The sequence below is a fragment of the Cervus elaphus genome, chromosome 20 (assembly GCF_910594005.1).
Source record: "Cervus elaphus chromosome 20, mCerEla1.1, whole genome shotgun sequence".
NCBI lineage: Eukaryota > Metazoa > Chordata > Mammalia > Artiodactyla > Cervidae > Cervus > Cervus elaphus.
Genome location: NC_057834.1, coordinates 38,847,538 through 38,862,934, shown reverse-complemented (window position 1 = coordinate 38,862,934; position 15,397 = coordinate 38,847,538). Strand labels below are relative to the sequence as shown.

General features: G+C 54.8%; 1 protein-coding gene and 1 non-coding gene across 4 annotated transcripts in view; one reads left to right on the top strand and one right to left on the bottom strand.

The window, feature by feature from the left end:
- Positions 1–14,290, bottom strand: part of KCNN3 (potassium calcium-activated channel subfamily N member 3) — a 169,580-nt gene extending 155,290 nt beyond the window's left edge. For 2 of the 3 annotated variants that reach the window (XM_043875766.1, XM_043875767.1), the window contains exon 1: positions 13,057–14,290. In XM_043875766.1, the coding sequence (XP_043731701.1) occupies positions 13,057–13,950 (894 nt within the window). In that variant the 5' untranslated portion in view covers positions 13,951–14,290. Of the gene's footprint in view, positions 1–11,902; positions 12,157–13,056 lie in introns of those variants that run through there. The other variant, XM_043875768.1, reaches the window with a different exon arrangement.
- Positions 8,129–8,201, top strand: TRNAG-GCC. The gene has a single exon. It is a non-coding gene; the product is annotated as a tRNA-Gly (tRNA).
- Positions 14,291–15,397: the final 1,107 nt, after the last annotated feature.

Genomic DNA, 15,397 nt, shown 5'->3' with positions numbered 1-15,397 from the left:
GTGTCTTGCCCACTGCCATGCAGGCCGCTCTCCCCACACCTCCAAGAAAGCCGCACATCAGCCCCACACTCCAGGGGAAGGTACATTGCCTTTCCTTCCTATTGATTTTTATTCTCCCAGTGAGAAGACAAATCTGTTTCCCCTCCGCCAGAAGGCCTTGAGCCACGGCTACTTACATTATAGTAATTAAATCCCTGCTGCTAGGAGGGTTCAGGAGCCGAAAAGGCCTCATGCCAAGGGCTGGCCTGCAGGGAGGAGGCAGCAGGCAGGGAGGCTAGCCAGAAGGGTCTGTCTCTCAGCTGTCTCCTGATAGTGAGAAAATCCACTTAGCCACAATGCCTTCGCAGGTTTTCACTCCTGGGTAGGCAGATAAAACCTCCCCAGCACACCTCCCCAACCCCAAAACATGAGCAGCCAAGCACCACTCCACGCAAGGCATCACAGCTTTCTTCCCCTTCACTCCTTAAGTCCATCTGGTCCTCATGACCTTCCTCCCTTAAAGTGGCCAAATGAAAAATTATCATCAACCTCACTTCTCCCATTTTCCAGATGACAAAACAGAGGCCCAGAAACCAAGTTTTAAGTTTTCTCCCTCCTCGTCCAGGACCTTTCTCTTCACCCACAGGCTTCACTGGTGCTCAGCAAGGGCCAAAATCCATGTCATATGCTTTACATACCATGGTGCCTCATTGAATCCTCACAACTGCCCCCAGAAATAGGGTTAAGCTGAACCTCCAAGGAGAGAGAATCAAAGCATTGGATCAACTTGCCCAAAGTCACACAGGCAGTAGGGAGTTCAAATGCAGATCTGTCATGCGAAAGCCTGCTCTTGTAACACCAGGCTATGCTGCCACAGAGGGGAGGCAGGGGGTGGCTGGGAGCCGGATACAAGGGCAGATGAGAGCAGCGAGGTGAGACGGACCTGCGGGAAGAGAGGGCAGGGGAACAGGCAGAAGGAATGGGAGACTCAGTCTCAGCTTTATGGGTCAAATCAAGGACCCAAATGTGTGTGGTCCTGTCTCCTACAAAACTCCCACCATACCTGTCATGACTGGTTCACCACCAGCCTCCCCACCAACCTGGAGCTCCATGTCTTAAGTGCTGAACTCCCAGAGCCAACCTGGCACCTGTCAAGCCTCATGAGTCGAGTTACTCACAAAAGACCAAGGGCCTGTGAAGCTGGGGTGGGGTTGGTCCTGGGATAAACTGGGAGCGGGACCAACGGTGGGGAGATGGGGTGGGGGGGCAGGGGGGCACTGGACTGTTCATGAAATGGGATGGGCCCAGGGAGATGCCTGCTGGCCAGGCCAGCCACAGATGGTCCAGCCAGGAAGGGTCTACAAGGTCAGGAACTCTATCTAGTCCTCTGGGTTTTGGAGACTACGTCTGTGTTTGGAGTTTTCAGGTTGTACAATGAGAAAATTAATGATAAAAACCAGCTGGCATTGCCCCAGCCCTTTACCATGAGTTCAGCACTGGATCTCATCTCATTGGCTCCTCATGACCCACATCGTCATCCCTATTCACAGAGCTGAAGACTGAGGTTCACAGAGGTCAACTTTGTCACCTAGGTTGCACAGCCGGGCAGCTGCAGAGCTGGGACAAGAACACCAAAGCATGATTGTTGCCAGAGCCCGCAGGGGCCATCCTCCGCCCCAGAGCCCAGTCTTCCCTGGCAACGTGCCCAGGCCTCTTGAAGGCTCAACAGACCCCTGTGTCCAAGCTGACATCCTCCCCTTCTCTCTCCTCCCCTCCACCCCTTCCTCCAGAGCTCAAATCATCCACTGAGGCTCCGAGGAGACTGGAAAGACAGTGACAGCGGGCAAGGGTGGAGAGAACAAGAACAGCTCTTTGGCTTGAAAGAGCCCCGGGCCAGGAGGTGATCTGCAAAAACATGTCTGCCACACAAGGCCTGCATTTTGCCACTCTTGGGTTTGAGACCCAAGACCACTGCTTCCTGGCTGTAAGCTCCTGAGCAAGTCACCAACCTCTCTGAGCCTTGGGTCAGTCATCTGTAAAACAAGGATTGTTGAGAGGATTAGATGAGAGGAGGTGTATAAAAGCACACAGTAGGCCCTGGTATATGTTCATTTTCCTCTACTCCTCCATCTGCTCCTTGTTACACTCCTGACTAAGAGTGTTGCTTTGGAGTCATTTTCATGAAAGCGGAAAGAAGTTTCCATTTTGTAAGAGCGGGGCATTCTGCTGAGCTGCTGAGAACAGATGCATCATAGATGGTCCCCCCCACCCTCGAGGAAACCCTCATGACTCAAGCTCCATCCTGAACTTGCTGTCTACTCACATCAATTTCATTTTACTCTTGAGGGATCTCTCCATCACTGGCACACAGTCTGGCTTCTTGTACCAAAACGTCCTCCCACCCTGCTCAGCATCATTAGCCCCTCAGGAGCAGGGGAGAGCATCTTGACAGAGCTGAATGCTTAATCCAGCCCAGAGCAGGAAGGGTAGGGAGTCATGGGCCCAACTCTAAAGGGTTTCTACAATCCCATGGCCCCTGAACTCTCAAAAGAAACAGCATGGCAAAGCTTGCCATGGAGCAGTGTAGACAAAAGAGTCCCTAATAGCCAGGTCTGTGCCAAGTTGAATCCTCCACCTCCACCCTCAGCAAAAGGAATTATAATCCCTCTTTCCAGATAAAGAGACCACTGCTCAAGGTGACACAGTTCAATAGCACATGACCAGGATTTGAATCCAGGTCTGTGTTAAAAGTCTGAACCCTTCTAGAAAGAGAATGCAGATAGTAACACATTTCACTGAGGAGACACCCCTATAGCTGATTTGCATCCTTAAGGGCACAGACCTTTGCATTCCTGGAAACTAGAATAGGGCCTGCCATATAGCGAGTGTTCAGTGGGACTAAACCGCAGAATTCCTGGATTCCACTCACAATGCTGAGTGGCCTCGGACAAGTTACATAACTTCTCTGGGCCTTGGGGTCCTGTAAAGAGGAGGATGGTCTTTGCCCTTTCCTCACACAGGTGGGAGGCCTGTACAGGGGCCATGTCATGCAGGCTGGCACACACATGGTGGGTCCATGGAGCTTGGCCCTTCAGGGAGCTATGGTACCACACCAGGTCAGATACGCCAGTGGCTGTCCCCAGAGGAGGACTCTCCGGGTCAACCTGTCAATGCCATCCAGCTCTGAGCCCCTCCACAGGCAGTAGCCCAACCCACAGCAACATGCCCAGCCCAAGCCCTCATCCTGGAGGAAGGTGACATCACCTCTGTCCGTGGCTCTGGGCATCCCCACTTGTGGGAGCTATTTGGGGACCGGCTGAGCAAGCCAACATCCTCCCCGATGGAAGCCAGAAGAGAGAGAAAATGGCTAAGCCCCAATTTGTTAAAATCAGAAATCTTCTTAAAAGGGAGAAAAGGCTGTGCAAAAATCCCTGCTGGTGGAACCGTGCGAGGACGCGGGCAGGTGCCAACTCAGGCAGAGGCGCTAGGAAGAACTGCCATTTGTTGGCAGCTCGGGATGTGTCAGCCACTGGGCTGGCCACTTACCCAACCATTATCACGTTTAGTTCTCACTGGGCTGGCGAACGCCACTCTCTCCATTTACAGATGGGGAAACTGAGGCTCAGAGACTGTGAGTCACTGGCCTTATGGCCAACCAGCATTAGCCCCTGGCACAGTCTCTTCCCGGCTGCCCACAATCAGCCAGATCACCTGCCTCCTCCCCTTCCTTGTCTGCCAGGGGGCCCTGGCCACGACCCCCAGCTTCCTGGGCTTTTTAGTCTATCAGCTCAAGCTAAACACCAATGATTCCTGAAGATGCTGGCTGGCCAGTCTGGTGCTCGTGAATCCTGAGGGGCAGGTACCAGCCCATTCAGCTACTAGGGGAGCATCCTGTAAGACAGTTTCCTGTTCACTTGACACTGAGCACAATGCCTGTCCTTTAAGAAAAATGCCCAACACGCTGCCTCAAAAATAACAGATGCCAATTTGCATATTATTTCACACATCATTTGCATGTTGTTCATTTAGTGTTAACACGGCTCTACTCAGAATACAACTCTGGTTACCTTGCGACCAGGCCTATTGAAAAAAAAATGGCTTCCACACAGGGCGAGCCCCAATCCCCTGGTACATCCCTCCCTGACCCAACTGCTCTTTCTGCTCCTTGACGCCTGGGTGGGAGAGTTACCACCTGCCAGAGCAGAAAGGGGGCTTCCCAGATGGTGCTAGTGGTAAAGAACCCACCTCCCAATGCAGGGGATGTAAGAGACGCAGGTTCAATCCCTGGTTCGGGAAGATCCTCTAGAGGAAGGCATGGCAACCCACTCCAGTATTCTTGCCTAGATAATCACATGGACAGAGGACCCTGGCGGGCTACAGTCCACAGAGTCGTAAAGAGTCGGACATGACTGAAGTGAGTTAGCACGCACGCAGAGCAGAAAGGGTAGAGAGAACTTTTTTTTTAGGGAGATTGATTCACAAGCCCCTACGACCTTCGGATTCAAGAAGGTACCCCATTGCAAGTGTTGGAGGACAAAAAGCTGTGTTCCCTTGAAGACACATCAGGAAAGCCTTTCTTTTCTTGCCCAGCTCTATCCCAGAAAGGCTTCCTGGCTGGCCCTATCCCTGTCACCCCATGCTCTCAGCCTCATTCTGCCTCGTCATTGCGTGTCCCCATGACCTTCCTTCGGTCCTCTCAGCCTCTGGCCTGGCTCCCTGGGCTTATTTTTGATCTCTCTCCACCTGTCCAGTTTGCAGGTCCACACCCAATGAGTTGTGCCCAGGCCACAGACTGCTGACGCTGAGTGTAGAATAACTGGGTCCCATGAGGTTAGAAGGCTCCAGAAGCCCAAGCCGGGCCACCGCCGCAGCCCCACCTTCCAGGGGACAGCCTGCTTCCCTCTTCTACAGACTTACCCACAGGGACCCAGTCAGAAACAGGACCCCAAGTGAAGTCGTTTGATTTCATGAGAAGGCAGCATTTCCACATGTGTTCGCCCCTTCCAGAGCCCCTTTCTACAGCCACCTGGGTGGAGGGTGATGTGTGCATCCGCACCCCCGACCCCCCCATGGCTCTCAGGGTGGTGGGGACTCTGGGCTAACAGGAGCATCTTCTAAACACCGCTCTCACAAAAGCAACCACTGGTGAACGTCGGGGCTTAGAGTATGCCCAGCTCTGACCTGGGTACCATGTATGCTATGGGCAGGCCTGCTTCTCTCTGAACATCTGAGAAACTGGCCCCAGGTTCAGGAAACTCCCTGAGGACCCACCAATAGGAGGTTGCCGAGTCTAGATGTGAGCCCAGAGCCCACGGCCGCAACTGCCATGCCAGGCCACCTCTGGTCAACCGGTATCACCTCTAAGAGCTGCGGGTCTTCAGCACTCAAGCCCCTGGCAATTACAGTCATCAACTAGATATTAAACCCCAGATTTTCCTTTCCTCCCTGCCTGCGCCGTGGACACCACATGGGGGATACCTCCACGCCGCCCCTGCTCTGTTCCCTCCCGACTGCACCCGCCACCCTGGCTGCCAACGTTCTCACTCTCAGAAAGGCCCACTGCCCGTGACCCTGCCATCTTGGTCTGTCTAACCCTTCAGGGGCCATCCCACCTCCTACAGGGAGCCCCCCAACATCCCGAATGACTGCATCCTTTCTCAGCACTCCCAACACCACTGGCAGAAACTGCAGCCCAGCCTGGGTGGATCGCGCCTGGGTGCAGGCCCAGCACCCCTTGAGAACAGGAGCTGGAAGACTATGGCTTGGCATCTTGGTGATAAAGCCAGGACAAATGTATGTTCAGTGCAATCGGAAAGTTTTGGAGCAGGAAAGAAGCTCAGCATCCGAGTTCAGCCCTCATTTTTAAGCTGGAAAATCAGAGACCCAGAGAGGTGAAGGGACTTGACAAAGGCCACACAGCATGCCAGAAGCAAGAGGTGGAGGGACCTCTACAGGGCTCCTTTAAAGCAAAGACAGGCCTTCCTTGAACACTAACTGCTGCTGACGAGAGCTAAATAAGTAGGAAACTGGGACTCACAGATGCAGAAGAAAGTTCTAGAAGCAGGGATGGGGAAGCCCTTGAAGTTTCCCTCACTCAAATCCCCAGAAGAGGTCTATGGTGGGGTTTGGAACAGAGAGATGAGTAGGGTACTAGGGACCTGAGCTTTCATTCTAGACCCATCTCTCCTCACACGGGCACCAGGAGTTATCCACTTAACCCCCCTACAGCTCAGCTTTCTCATCTGTGAGATACTGCAGACTGAAACGACCCCCGGGGCGGAGGTGGGGATCCTGAGGAACAAACATGGAAATACCTTGTGAGACGTAAGATGCTGAGCCGACACGGGTCACTCCAATAAGGAGCCCTGAAGTCAGAGCTGGGGAAGAGGAAAGGAGGGCCCGGAGGCCAGGCAGCCATGCACGGCCGTGTCCTGCTGACTCCCAGGGAGTGGAGGGCGAGCTCTGCAGAGCTGCGGCAGGAGCCCCCCCGGTCCAGGCCCTTGCAGGATACACTGCTATTCTTCCTGTAATCCCCACACTTCTGCCCTCTCGGCTTTGCCAGCCTCGCCCCAGAGCAGTATCACCGGGCCTCCGAGTGAGGAGGCAGCGGAGGACAGACCGTGGACCTGTCCACATGTCACCCTGGACTGAGGCTGCCTCCAGGACCCCGCCCCCTCACCGTCTTGCCCACGCTGTGTCCTCTGGGTGCCTGCACTGGTACCCACCCTCCATCAAGCCACTTCTCGGCCCTCGGTAAAGTTTCTCCCATTCCCACATTTTGCATCACAGCTCTCAGGCCCATAAGCCTTGGTTGGTCTCTTAAGAATGATAAGCAATTTCTCCAGCAGCAGGCAGGCAAGCAGAAAGGCCTAAACTTCGGAGTCTAATGGCCCTGGGTTCTTAATCCAGTCCTGCTACCCACCAGCAGTGTCCGCTTGGCCCCGTGACATCATCTACGCAGGGGGCTGTGACCACCCCCTACCTCCAGGACTCTCCAGTAGAAGGTTACCCAGTGGGGCACGAATGTCCCCTGCCTCCCCACTCCTGTCACCCAGCATTCATGGCCCCTGCAGGGCCAGGCCCAGAGACGAAGCAGGGTGGTTCCTGCCCCCAGCTCCCCCTTCCACCCTTGCTCTCTCGGATCCCAGCTGAGCTCCTGGGGGTGGAATGACAGGGGAGGGGGAGGGGGCACCCCAAAACCCAACAGCCTTCTCCGGACTTTCCTCACCAGAAAAAAAGGCACTAGAATGTTCCTCCCCACAGCTCCTAAGAACAGTGCAGTCTTAGAATTCCCCACCCTCATTATTTAAAGAGGACTAGAAGACTTTCTTCTTTCTCTCTCCCCCTTTGGGGTTTTGAAAGAAAGAGAAGAAAAACAGCTACAAATGAATGAATGTGCTGGTCTGCCTGCCACTGAGCTGCGGAAGGCAGTATGTAATCAGTACACAGCCGCCCCTCACCACCCCTTCTCTCTCTCTCTCCTCTCTCTCCCTCTCACATACTCATTTTCTCCCCCAAATGTGCTTACAAATAACTGCAACAAAGCCAAAGCTCTCAGTTCTGATTTTACATCTCCATCCAGGCCTCAGCTTCAACAGAGGTTACTCCAATTTCTTTTCATTTTGTTTTTCTTTTCCATCTATGTTTTAGAGCAGATCTTTGTGGACCCTGGCCCCACAAATCCCCCTTCCTGCAAGCTCAATAAGGGAAATACAAGGCCACGCACCAGGCTTATAACGAGCCCATGCAGCCGATAAATGCCCCAGCGATGATGCCAGGGCCAGAGCAGCAGGGAGCGCTGCCTGTGGGGAAAGGAAGTCCGGATGTGTTATGAAGTCTTTCCCCCGGGACAGTTATAAATAGTGTCATGACACGCAAAAGAGCAGCATATATAAAAGTTAGCTGTCCCTTCTGTGGGTTACAAACGTTTGACTCATTTGCAGACTGTCCACCAAGGTTATAAATAGAGTCACCACCACCCTGGGTGGGAGAACAGGCTCGCTTTCACGCTCCCAGTCTCTCTCTTGACCTCCTTGGGCCAAGACACTGGGTGTGACCTGTGATCATAAAATATATGCCTCAGGCCTGGGTGGCTGGCTCCCCGGGTGCCTGCCTCCAGCCAATTGCTTATAAAGAGTCTCCTGGGACTTCCCTGGTGGTCCAGTGGCTAAGACTCTGTGCTGCCAATGGAGAGGGCACAGGTTCGATCCCTGGTCAGGGAACTAGATCCCACATGCTGCAACTAAGACCCGGTGCAGCCAAATAAATAATTAAAAAAAAAAAAAAGTCTCCTGCCTTCTGCTCCCTGTCCCACAGGGAGGTTCCAGGGAGAGGAATCTGACCTTTTCCTACCTTCCCAACATGCTGGAAACCACAGACATGAGTACCCTGTGGCATCTGCTCCCAAACACCGGGACATCACCCCACAGTCACCCTCCTACCCCAGAGCGGCTTCTGGGTCTGGCAGGAGGTGTAGACCATTCACTCAGCACCCAGCATCAGCTGCTGGTCTGCAAACAAGCCCTCCATGACAGGGAGGGCAGGAGAACAGAAGAGCTAGGACCAGTGAACCCACTCAATTATTCCAGCTAGAGGCTGGGGGTAGACCTCTGTGAGGTCACCGAAGAGCTACCAGTTGGCCCTAAAGGACCCCACTCCCTTGGAAGGGTGAACAGCCAGGGGACCGAGCTCCCCGGGGTGTGCAGAGAAACCTGCCTTTCTCAGGCTGGCCTCCCACGAGGCGGCCTGAAGAAAGGAAGCCACACATGGGAGTAGACAGGGCAGCCCGGGGAAGCCCGGTATACCCACGCCTCCACTCGTGGCCTGGATGATCCCAGCAACAAGGCCCCCAGGGGAGAGGAAGAGCAGAGAGGCAGGAAGCTGGGGCGGGGACGGCGGGAGCAGGGCATGAGTGGGCAGAGGATGGGCTCTGCCTGGGAGGTGAAACTCAGATTGTGAGGCCGGGGGTGGGGAAGTGGTTTGAGGTTGTGCAAAACAGGCACTCTGCTGCCCCAGCATTTCCCAGCCTCCCCGGGACTGAGCCCACCGCCCAACACCGGAGGCCGCTGAGACACAAGGCCACTGATGACGCCCCCGCTGGACGGAAGCACCAGCTCTGGCACCAGCAGGATGGCAAGGTGGGGAGGGGGCAGCCGCCGAGCCCCCAGCTCTCCCCGAAAGAGCACAACAGGCAGTGTATGATGCCGGAGCAGGTGTGGCTCAGACCGGATCTGCAGGAAAATAAAGCACGCCAAGGCGGACCCCCACATCCTCATCCCTTAACCCTGACCTGCACTAAGGCAGTATACTAAGACTAAGACTCCACTAAGACTCCTTCCTCAACAGGATATCTAGACCCGGTCCCACCGTGGGCCAAGTCCTCAAGGGTGAATCCACCCATAAAGAAAACACCTCGCCCTCGTTTGGTTCGGGAATAACCATCAGGAGCCACGGCCTGGGTGTGATCACAAACAGCTCTCCTGTTACCTCAGCCCACCTTCCTTTCCCATCATCACCTGCGGCTTGCGAGAGGGAGGCCGAAGACCATTCCATCCTGATTTCTTTTACTTCCTTGCGCTGTCGCCCTTTAGCATGAACTGACTATGCTCAGGGGTCACGCTGTTTCTTCTCAAGAGAGCCAGGCCTCTGTGGTGAATTCCTCCCCCAGTAACAGATAGCAGCCAGAGACAGGCAAACATAAAGGCCACAGCCCCATGAAAAAGAGCAGAAAACTACAGAAAGTGGCAGCTCAAACACAAGGTTAGCAATCTTCATCACTTAGGGAAAAGAAAGTGTGTCCCTCTCCCAGGGCCTTTGAGTGGGAACTGTCACCATCAGGACAGAATAATCCAATCTGTCCATCCTCCTGCTTCCACACCAGTCAGCAAACCAACCAGACACAGAGTTCTCCAGCAAAAGAGGCTGTCAGCCATCCGTCCCCAGGGTCACTGACTGTCTCTGAGTTCCCCCAGCTGGTGATTCTTCATTCTGACCTAAACCCTCTCGTCACAACAGAATCCGTTTTCTCTGCAAGGCTGAGCAACAAAGGTTCACCTCCCCTGCAACAGACCCATGCTATAGGTGGTTTCCAGGCTTCCCAGGTTGCAATAGTGGTAAAGAACCTGTCTGCCAATGCAGGAGACATAAGAGACTAGGGTTTGATCCCTCAGTCAGGAAGATCCCCTGGAAGAGAACCAGTATTCTTGCCTGGGGAATCCCATGGACAGAGGACGTAGGTGGGCTACAGTTCATAGTGTCACAAGAGTCAGACACGACTGAGGCAACTTAACATGCATGCATGTGAATCAGAAGACCCAGCCCGTTCTCCAAAGTTCTCCCCTCCAAGATGCAACTTCTCACTCCACTGACAAGTCTTGGTTCCAAGCGTATCAAGGCCCCAACTAATTCCGAAGCCAGAGCTAAATAACAGAGGATAAAGACATCTTTTTTTCTCCCATCATCAATAACAATAGCAATAGGTCCAAAAAAAAAAATAGCAATAGGTCCTTCATGGAGCATCCCACTCTCCCCACTTGACAGCTGGGGAGACAGGTTCGAAGAAGCTACATGGATTGTCCAGGATCACACACTGGAGATGGCAAAGCTGGGACTCAGACTCTGCTCTGCTTCTTTAAAACAACCCTATTTGCCTCCAGGAGAGGAGAGACAATAGCTGCCCTAACCCCCTACTAGGCCCATAGGGCCTGACACAGACACCCAGAAAATACTTGTTCCATAATGACTCAGAGCCTGGTTGGATAGAGGATGGGAGGGCTGGTGAGCAGGTGAAAGTGAGCCCTGCTCAGCACACCAAGACCAACCGCAAGGTGCACAGGAAGTGGCCACCTCATTAGCTGAGGCAAGCAAGACTTTCTGGGTTGCTGCTCCCCTCCATGCGTCCATCAGCCAGAGGGTCATCAGTTTAATATTAGGCAAAGCCCAGCCCCTTGGATCACCTCAACTTTCCTTTGCCCCAGAGTCTGCTTTCTCGGGCTCTGGGAAAGCCCCTTTCCCTGAATACTCCAGCAGGGAGCCACCTGCTCCAGCAGCAACCCTCCCACCCCATCAGGACAAATGTGCACAGACAGATCCCACACTGGGAGCTGTCTCAAGGAAGAGCCATTCCCCTAAGAGCTCAGGGGTTCACTAAAAGAGAGGGTACTGGTCTTGCCCCTTCTCCCCAGCCCCCAGCACTTGGGCCTGCATCAGTTTCCCCCAGCAAGGGCTCCTGGTCCCCAGGGGGAGCCTGGAGGGGGCCGGGGTTGTGCCCAGGGTGGCTGCCGGGCCTGCCGAAGCCAGTGGCCCCCTCTCCTGGAGCGCCCAGCGGGAGAAGGCAGCAAGCAGAAAGACCTGCAGACTCAGAGGCTCATTACAGGGAATGACTAAGTGAGCTGCGATTCCAGGGGAAACCCCGCTTTCTCCAGCTCACTGAGGGGCTCAAATCCTAGACCTCCAGAGACAAAGGCGACTTCCGGGAGCTGCCCAGAGCTGGGGCATTGCCCTCTGAGCAGCCAGGACCTTCCCCCTGGAAGTCTTCATTCTGGCTCTTCAGGCCTTCTGACAGGTCTGCCCCACCCCTTTCTAGAGCAGGCAGATCTAGCCATCCCCAGCTCAGAGAGCGAGAGGCTGGGAATGGGGGAAATCCGATCAGCACCTCCCAGGTTTTCGTGGCTGGATTTCAACAAGGAATGTGACAGTCTCACAGCAGCTGTGCCCAGCCTGAAACAAGCTCTATTTGAAACCCCCAACAGCTGAGCCCCTCCCAGCTACCCGCTGGCCAGCCTAGCCACCCCCTGCCCAAAATGACAAATAAGTAGAGAAATCCAAGCAACAAGCAAGCACACACACACACACACACACACACACACACACCAACAAGTAAACTGCGGGTGAAGGGTAGAGTGGGGGGAAAAAATCCACTTGCCCAATGACTCCCCAGGTCTCCAAGCCTTCAAGCTCGCAGCAGGAGGGCTCCCAGCAAGCAGAGCTTTGACAGAAATCCACCTTCCTCAAGCCCCACTCCCTTGGAGGACGCGATTTCCAAGCCCGCTAGGGGAGGGAAGCCCCCTCCTCCGCCTGGGGACTGGACCGAGGCTGGAGCAGCGGGGCCAGCTCCCCCGCTAAAGCCGGTGCCGCCGCCGCCGCCGTTCTCCATCGGGGCGCGCACTCACACTCTCGCGCACACACTCATCCTTATTTATCCCCGAGAAGAAGGAGTTGGGGTGGGAGGGGAGAACTGGGGCTGAGCCGGGGGCGCGGGCTCTCGGGGACGCCCGGGAAACCCTGTCAATTCCATCCCAAGGAGAGGCACTCCGCCCCCCACCACCGCCGCTGATGCCAAGGCGGCGCCCATCTGCTCTGCCCGGGTAACACCTGTAGCCATTTTTATCAGGGGGTGTTTACGAGGCAGCAGCAGGTTTATTCTGAGTCCTCTTTCCTGAGGGAAAGGACCGCTGATTTCCTCTGCCTGTATTTTTACCCCATGCCCCTCCTCACCCCAGGAGACGCCAAATCACCGGTGCTTTTCTATTTTGCCCTAAGTCTCTCAGGGAGGAGGAGGGAAATGGAAACTTGGGAAGAGAGGGAGAAGACAGAGAAGGGACTGGCATGGAATCCCCACCCCCCACCCAGACATTTATTTCTTTTTTATCCCCGGGAAAATGGAGTGGAGCAGGGAGGGGAGGAGAGGAGGGAAGTCACAGGAACTGGCAAGCACATCAAGGCAGAGTGTAATTAATTGGTGCGTTAAGCTGCTGGGTTATGCTTTAGTACGAGTGAGCCAGGAGGAAAGATGATTTCTCAGAAGGGATTCTTTAATCCTCCCTAACACAGAGTCCGCAAATTAGACAGTGTGTGGGGATGTCCCCCCTCCAAGGGAAGCAAGGAATGAATTCTCCCGGGATTAAGCAGGAAAACCATGGGAAGTTAAGTGTTCGATATAATTGAGCAAACGCCTCTCCCCACCACCACCATCTCTCACTCCCCCAATCTCTCTCTCTCTCCCCCACTCTCTCTCTCTCTTTTGCTACCTACATATTCCTTTTGTTCAAAGGTATAAAGAGAAACTGCAGCCCCTACCTTTGAGTACAAACCCCAAGAGAGCTCGGTCTCTATCACCATAACAACAATTCCAAACATCCCAAAAATCAGAGCATAGTCACTCAGTCGCTTCCTCTTTTCAAACAGGGCCCTCCTGTGTCCCAGCTTATAGCCAATGTTTTGGTTTTTCCGCTTGTTGGCTTTGGGGAAGGTGGTGCTGCTGGCGGTGGTACCGGCATGCTGGTGGTTGTGGGTGGCATTGGGGTGATGGAGCAAGGTCTGGTGGGCATGGTTGTCCTCCCGGGAGGAGATGATGATCTCCGGGGGGTTGCTGGGGCTGAAGAGCTGGAGGGGTTGGCCCTCGGGCTCAGCCTCAATGAGGTTCCTCCGGGAGGCGCTGAGGCGGCTAAGGGGCTTCATGACCCCCCCGCTGTACTTGCAGGAACTCATGGCGATCTCCGTGAAGGGGTTGCTGTCCCGCCGGTGCACCAGGGGGCTGGCCTGCCGGTGCCTGCCGCCTCCACCAGGCCCACTTGTGGCTGTGGAACTTGGAGAGTGGCCAAGCAAGTGGTCATTGAGATTGAGCTGGCTGCCTTGCCTGGAGGAAGGGTGGAGGATGGCGGTGGAGTTGGATGAAGGGGGGCCCCTGAAAGCAGTGGGAGAGGAGTGTAGCAGGCCGGGATGGACAGGCTGGCTCTGGAGTTGGGTGAGCTGAGACAGGGGATGCGGTGGCTGCTGCTGCTGCTGCTGAAGCTGCGGAGGCTGAGGCTGCAACGGGGGTCCTGGGGGCTGCTGGGGGGCTGCTGGTGGTGCTGGCGGCGGTGGCGGCGGCGGCTGCTGCTGCTGCTCATCCCCGGAGGATGGACAGGGGCACTTGGGGTCTTCATCCAGGTCCCCCACCCCGGAGTCATGGAAGTGCCCAGAAGTGTCCATCTTGGGGCCGGGCTGTATTGCCTGCAGCACAACCCCCCACCCCAAAGCCACCCTCGTTCCAAAGATGTCCTCAAAGAAAGCCAGGCATCCAAGCTCCCCGACCAGAGTGTCTTGGCTCCAGTCCTCTCTCTTTGGCTTGCTCCGGTTCTCTGGGGCTGCCTGGAGTCCAGACGCCGCCACTCAAGAACGCATGGTACTGGGCAGGGAGGGAGGGCAGGAGGGGAGCTTGGAGAAAGAAGAAGAAGGGGGAAAAAGAACTCTGTCTCAGGAGGTGGTCCTCTAGGAGCGTGTGAGGCCAGGTTCAGCTTCACTCCTCGCTGGCTCAATAGCTTTGCTCTCCTCCTCCTGCCACTGTTATAGGGTAAGCCAAGCCCACTTATTAGCAGCTGGTCTCATTGGCTTGGCTTAACTCTCCAACCACCTCCTAACTCCGCCCCCCGCATAGGCTCCTCCCCGGAGGAGGGGCCTGCCGCGCTCCGCTCCCAGCCCCGGCGGTGGCGCAGCGAGGGCTGGGAACTGTAGTTTCCGCTCCCCACCCGGGAGCTGAGCCGCTGCCCTCTTTTCCTCTGACAGGTATGGCAGAAACCCGTCAGCCCACGGCGATACGGGATGTATGCGCACGCGGGGCGGTGGCGAAGAGGAGCGGAGGTCCTCGTCCGGAGGGGAACTGTGCACCGTGATGCGGCGGCAAGAAACAGGAAGAGTTATTCATGATCAGGGTCTACGATAGCTTATTTCACACCTATTATCCAGCTACAGCCTCCAAATACCCAAGGAGGCGGGCATCGTGTTTCCATTTCACAAACTGATGCTCAGAGATACTGAGTAACAACTTCAAGGTCACAGAAGCAAAGGTCACATCCTTCTGACCCCAGGTAAATACTGAACTGCCTGCAATATGCGTGCAGGGGCATCTGTTATTTCTAAGCCTCACAATAACCCTATGAAAATTATGTCATTATTCTCCTTCTACAGATGAAAACCGTTTTTTTAAAAAAACCACTCAAGCACAGATAAGTAACTTGCCAGATGTTACCCCATTTATAATTTAGGGTAATAGAATCTGAACCCAGGTCAGTCTGAACCCACAGCCCCTATAACATTTCCCAGGATGCCTTTCCACTCTGATGCTCAGTGCAAAGTGGTGGCTCCATAAATGTGGCTCAAATGACGAGTGGGAAAGAGCCAGATAGAAATTGTGGAGGAAGAACTGGCCTCCCCAAAGCAGGATGTGTGAAATGGACTATGGCTGCATGTGGACTTGGAGTCACGGGAGGGTCTGGCAGGAAGACTGAAGACCCCCGTGGTTGCTCCCCACCTGATCTGTTCCATGGAGCTCTGAGAGTCAGAGCTGGGAACAGCTGCTGGCTTCCCAGGCTCAGAACCATCATCAAGTATTTATTAAGCTCTCACTGTGTGCAAAGGGAGTTCCAAAAAAATGGGACCC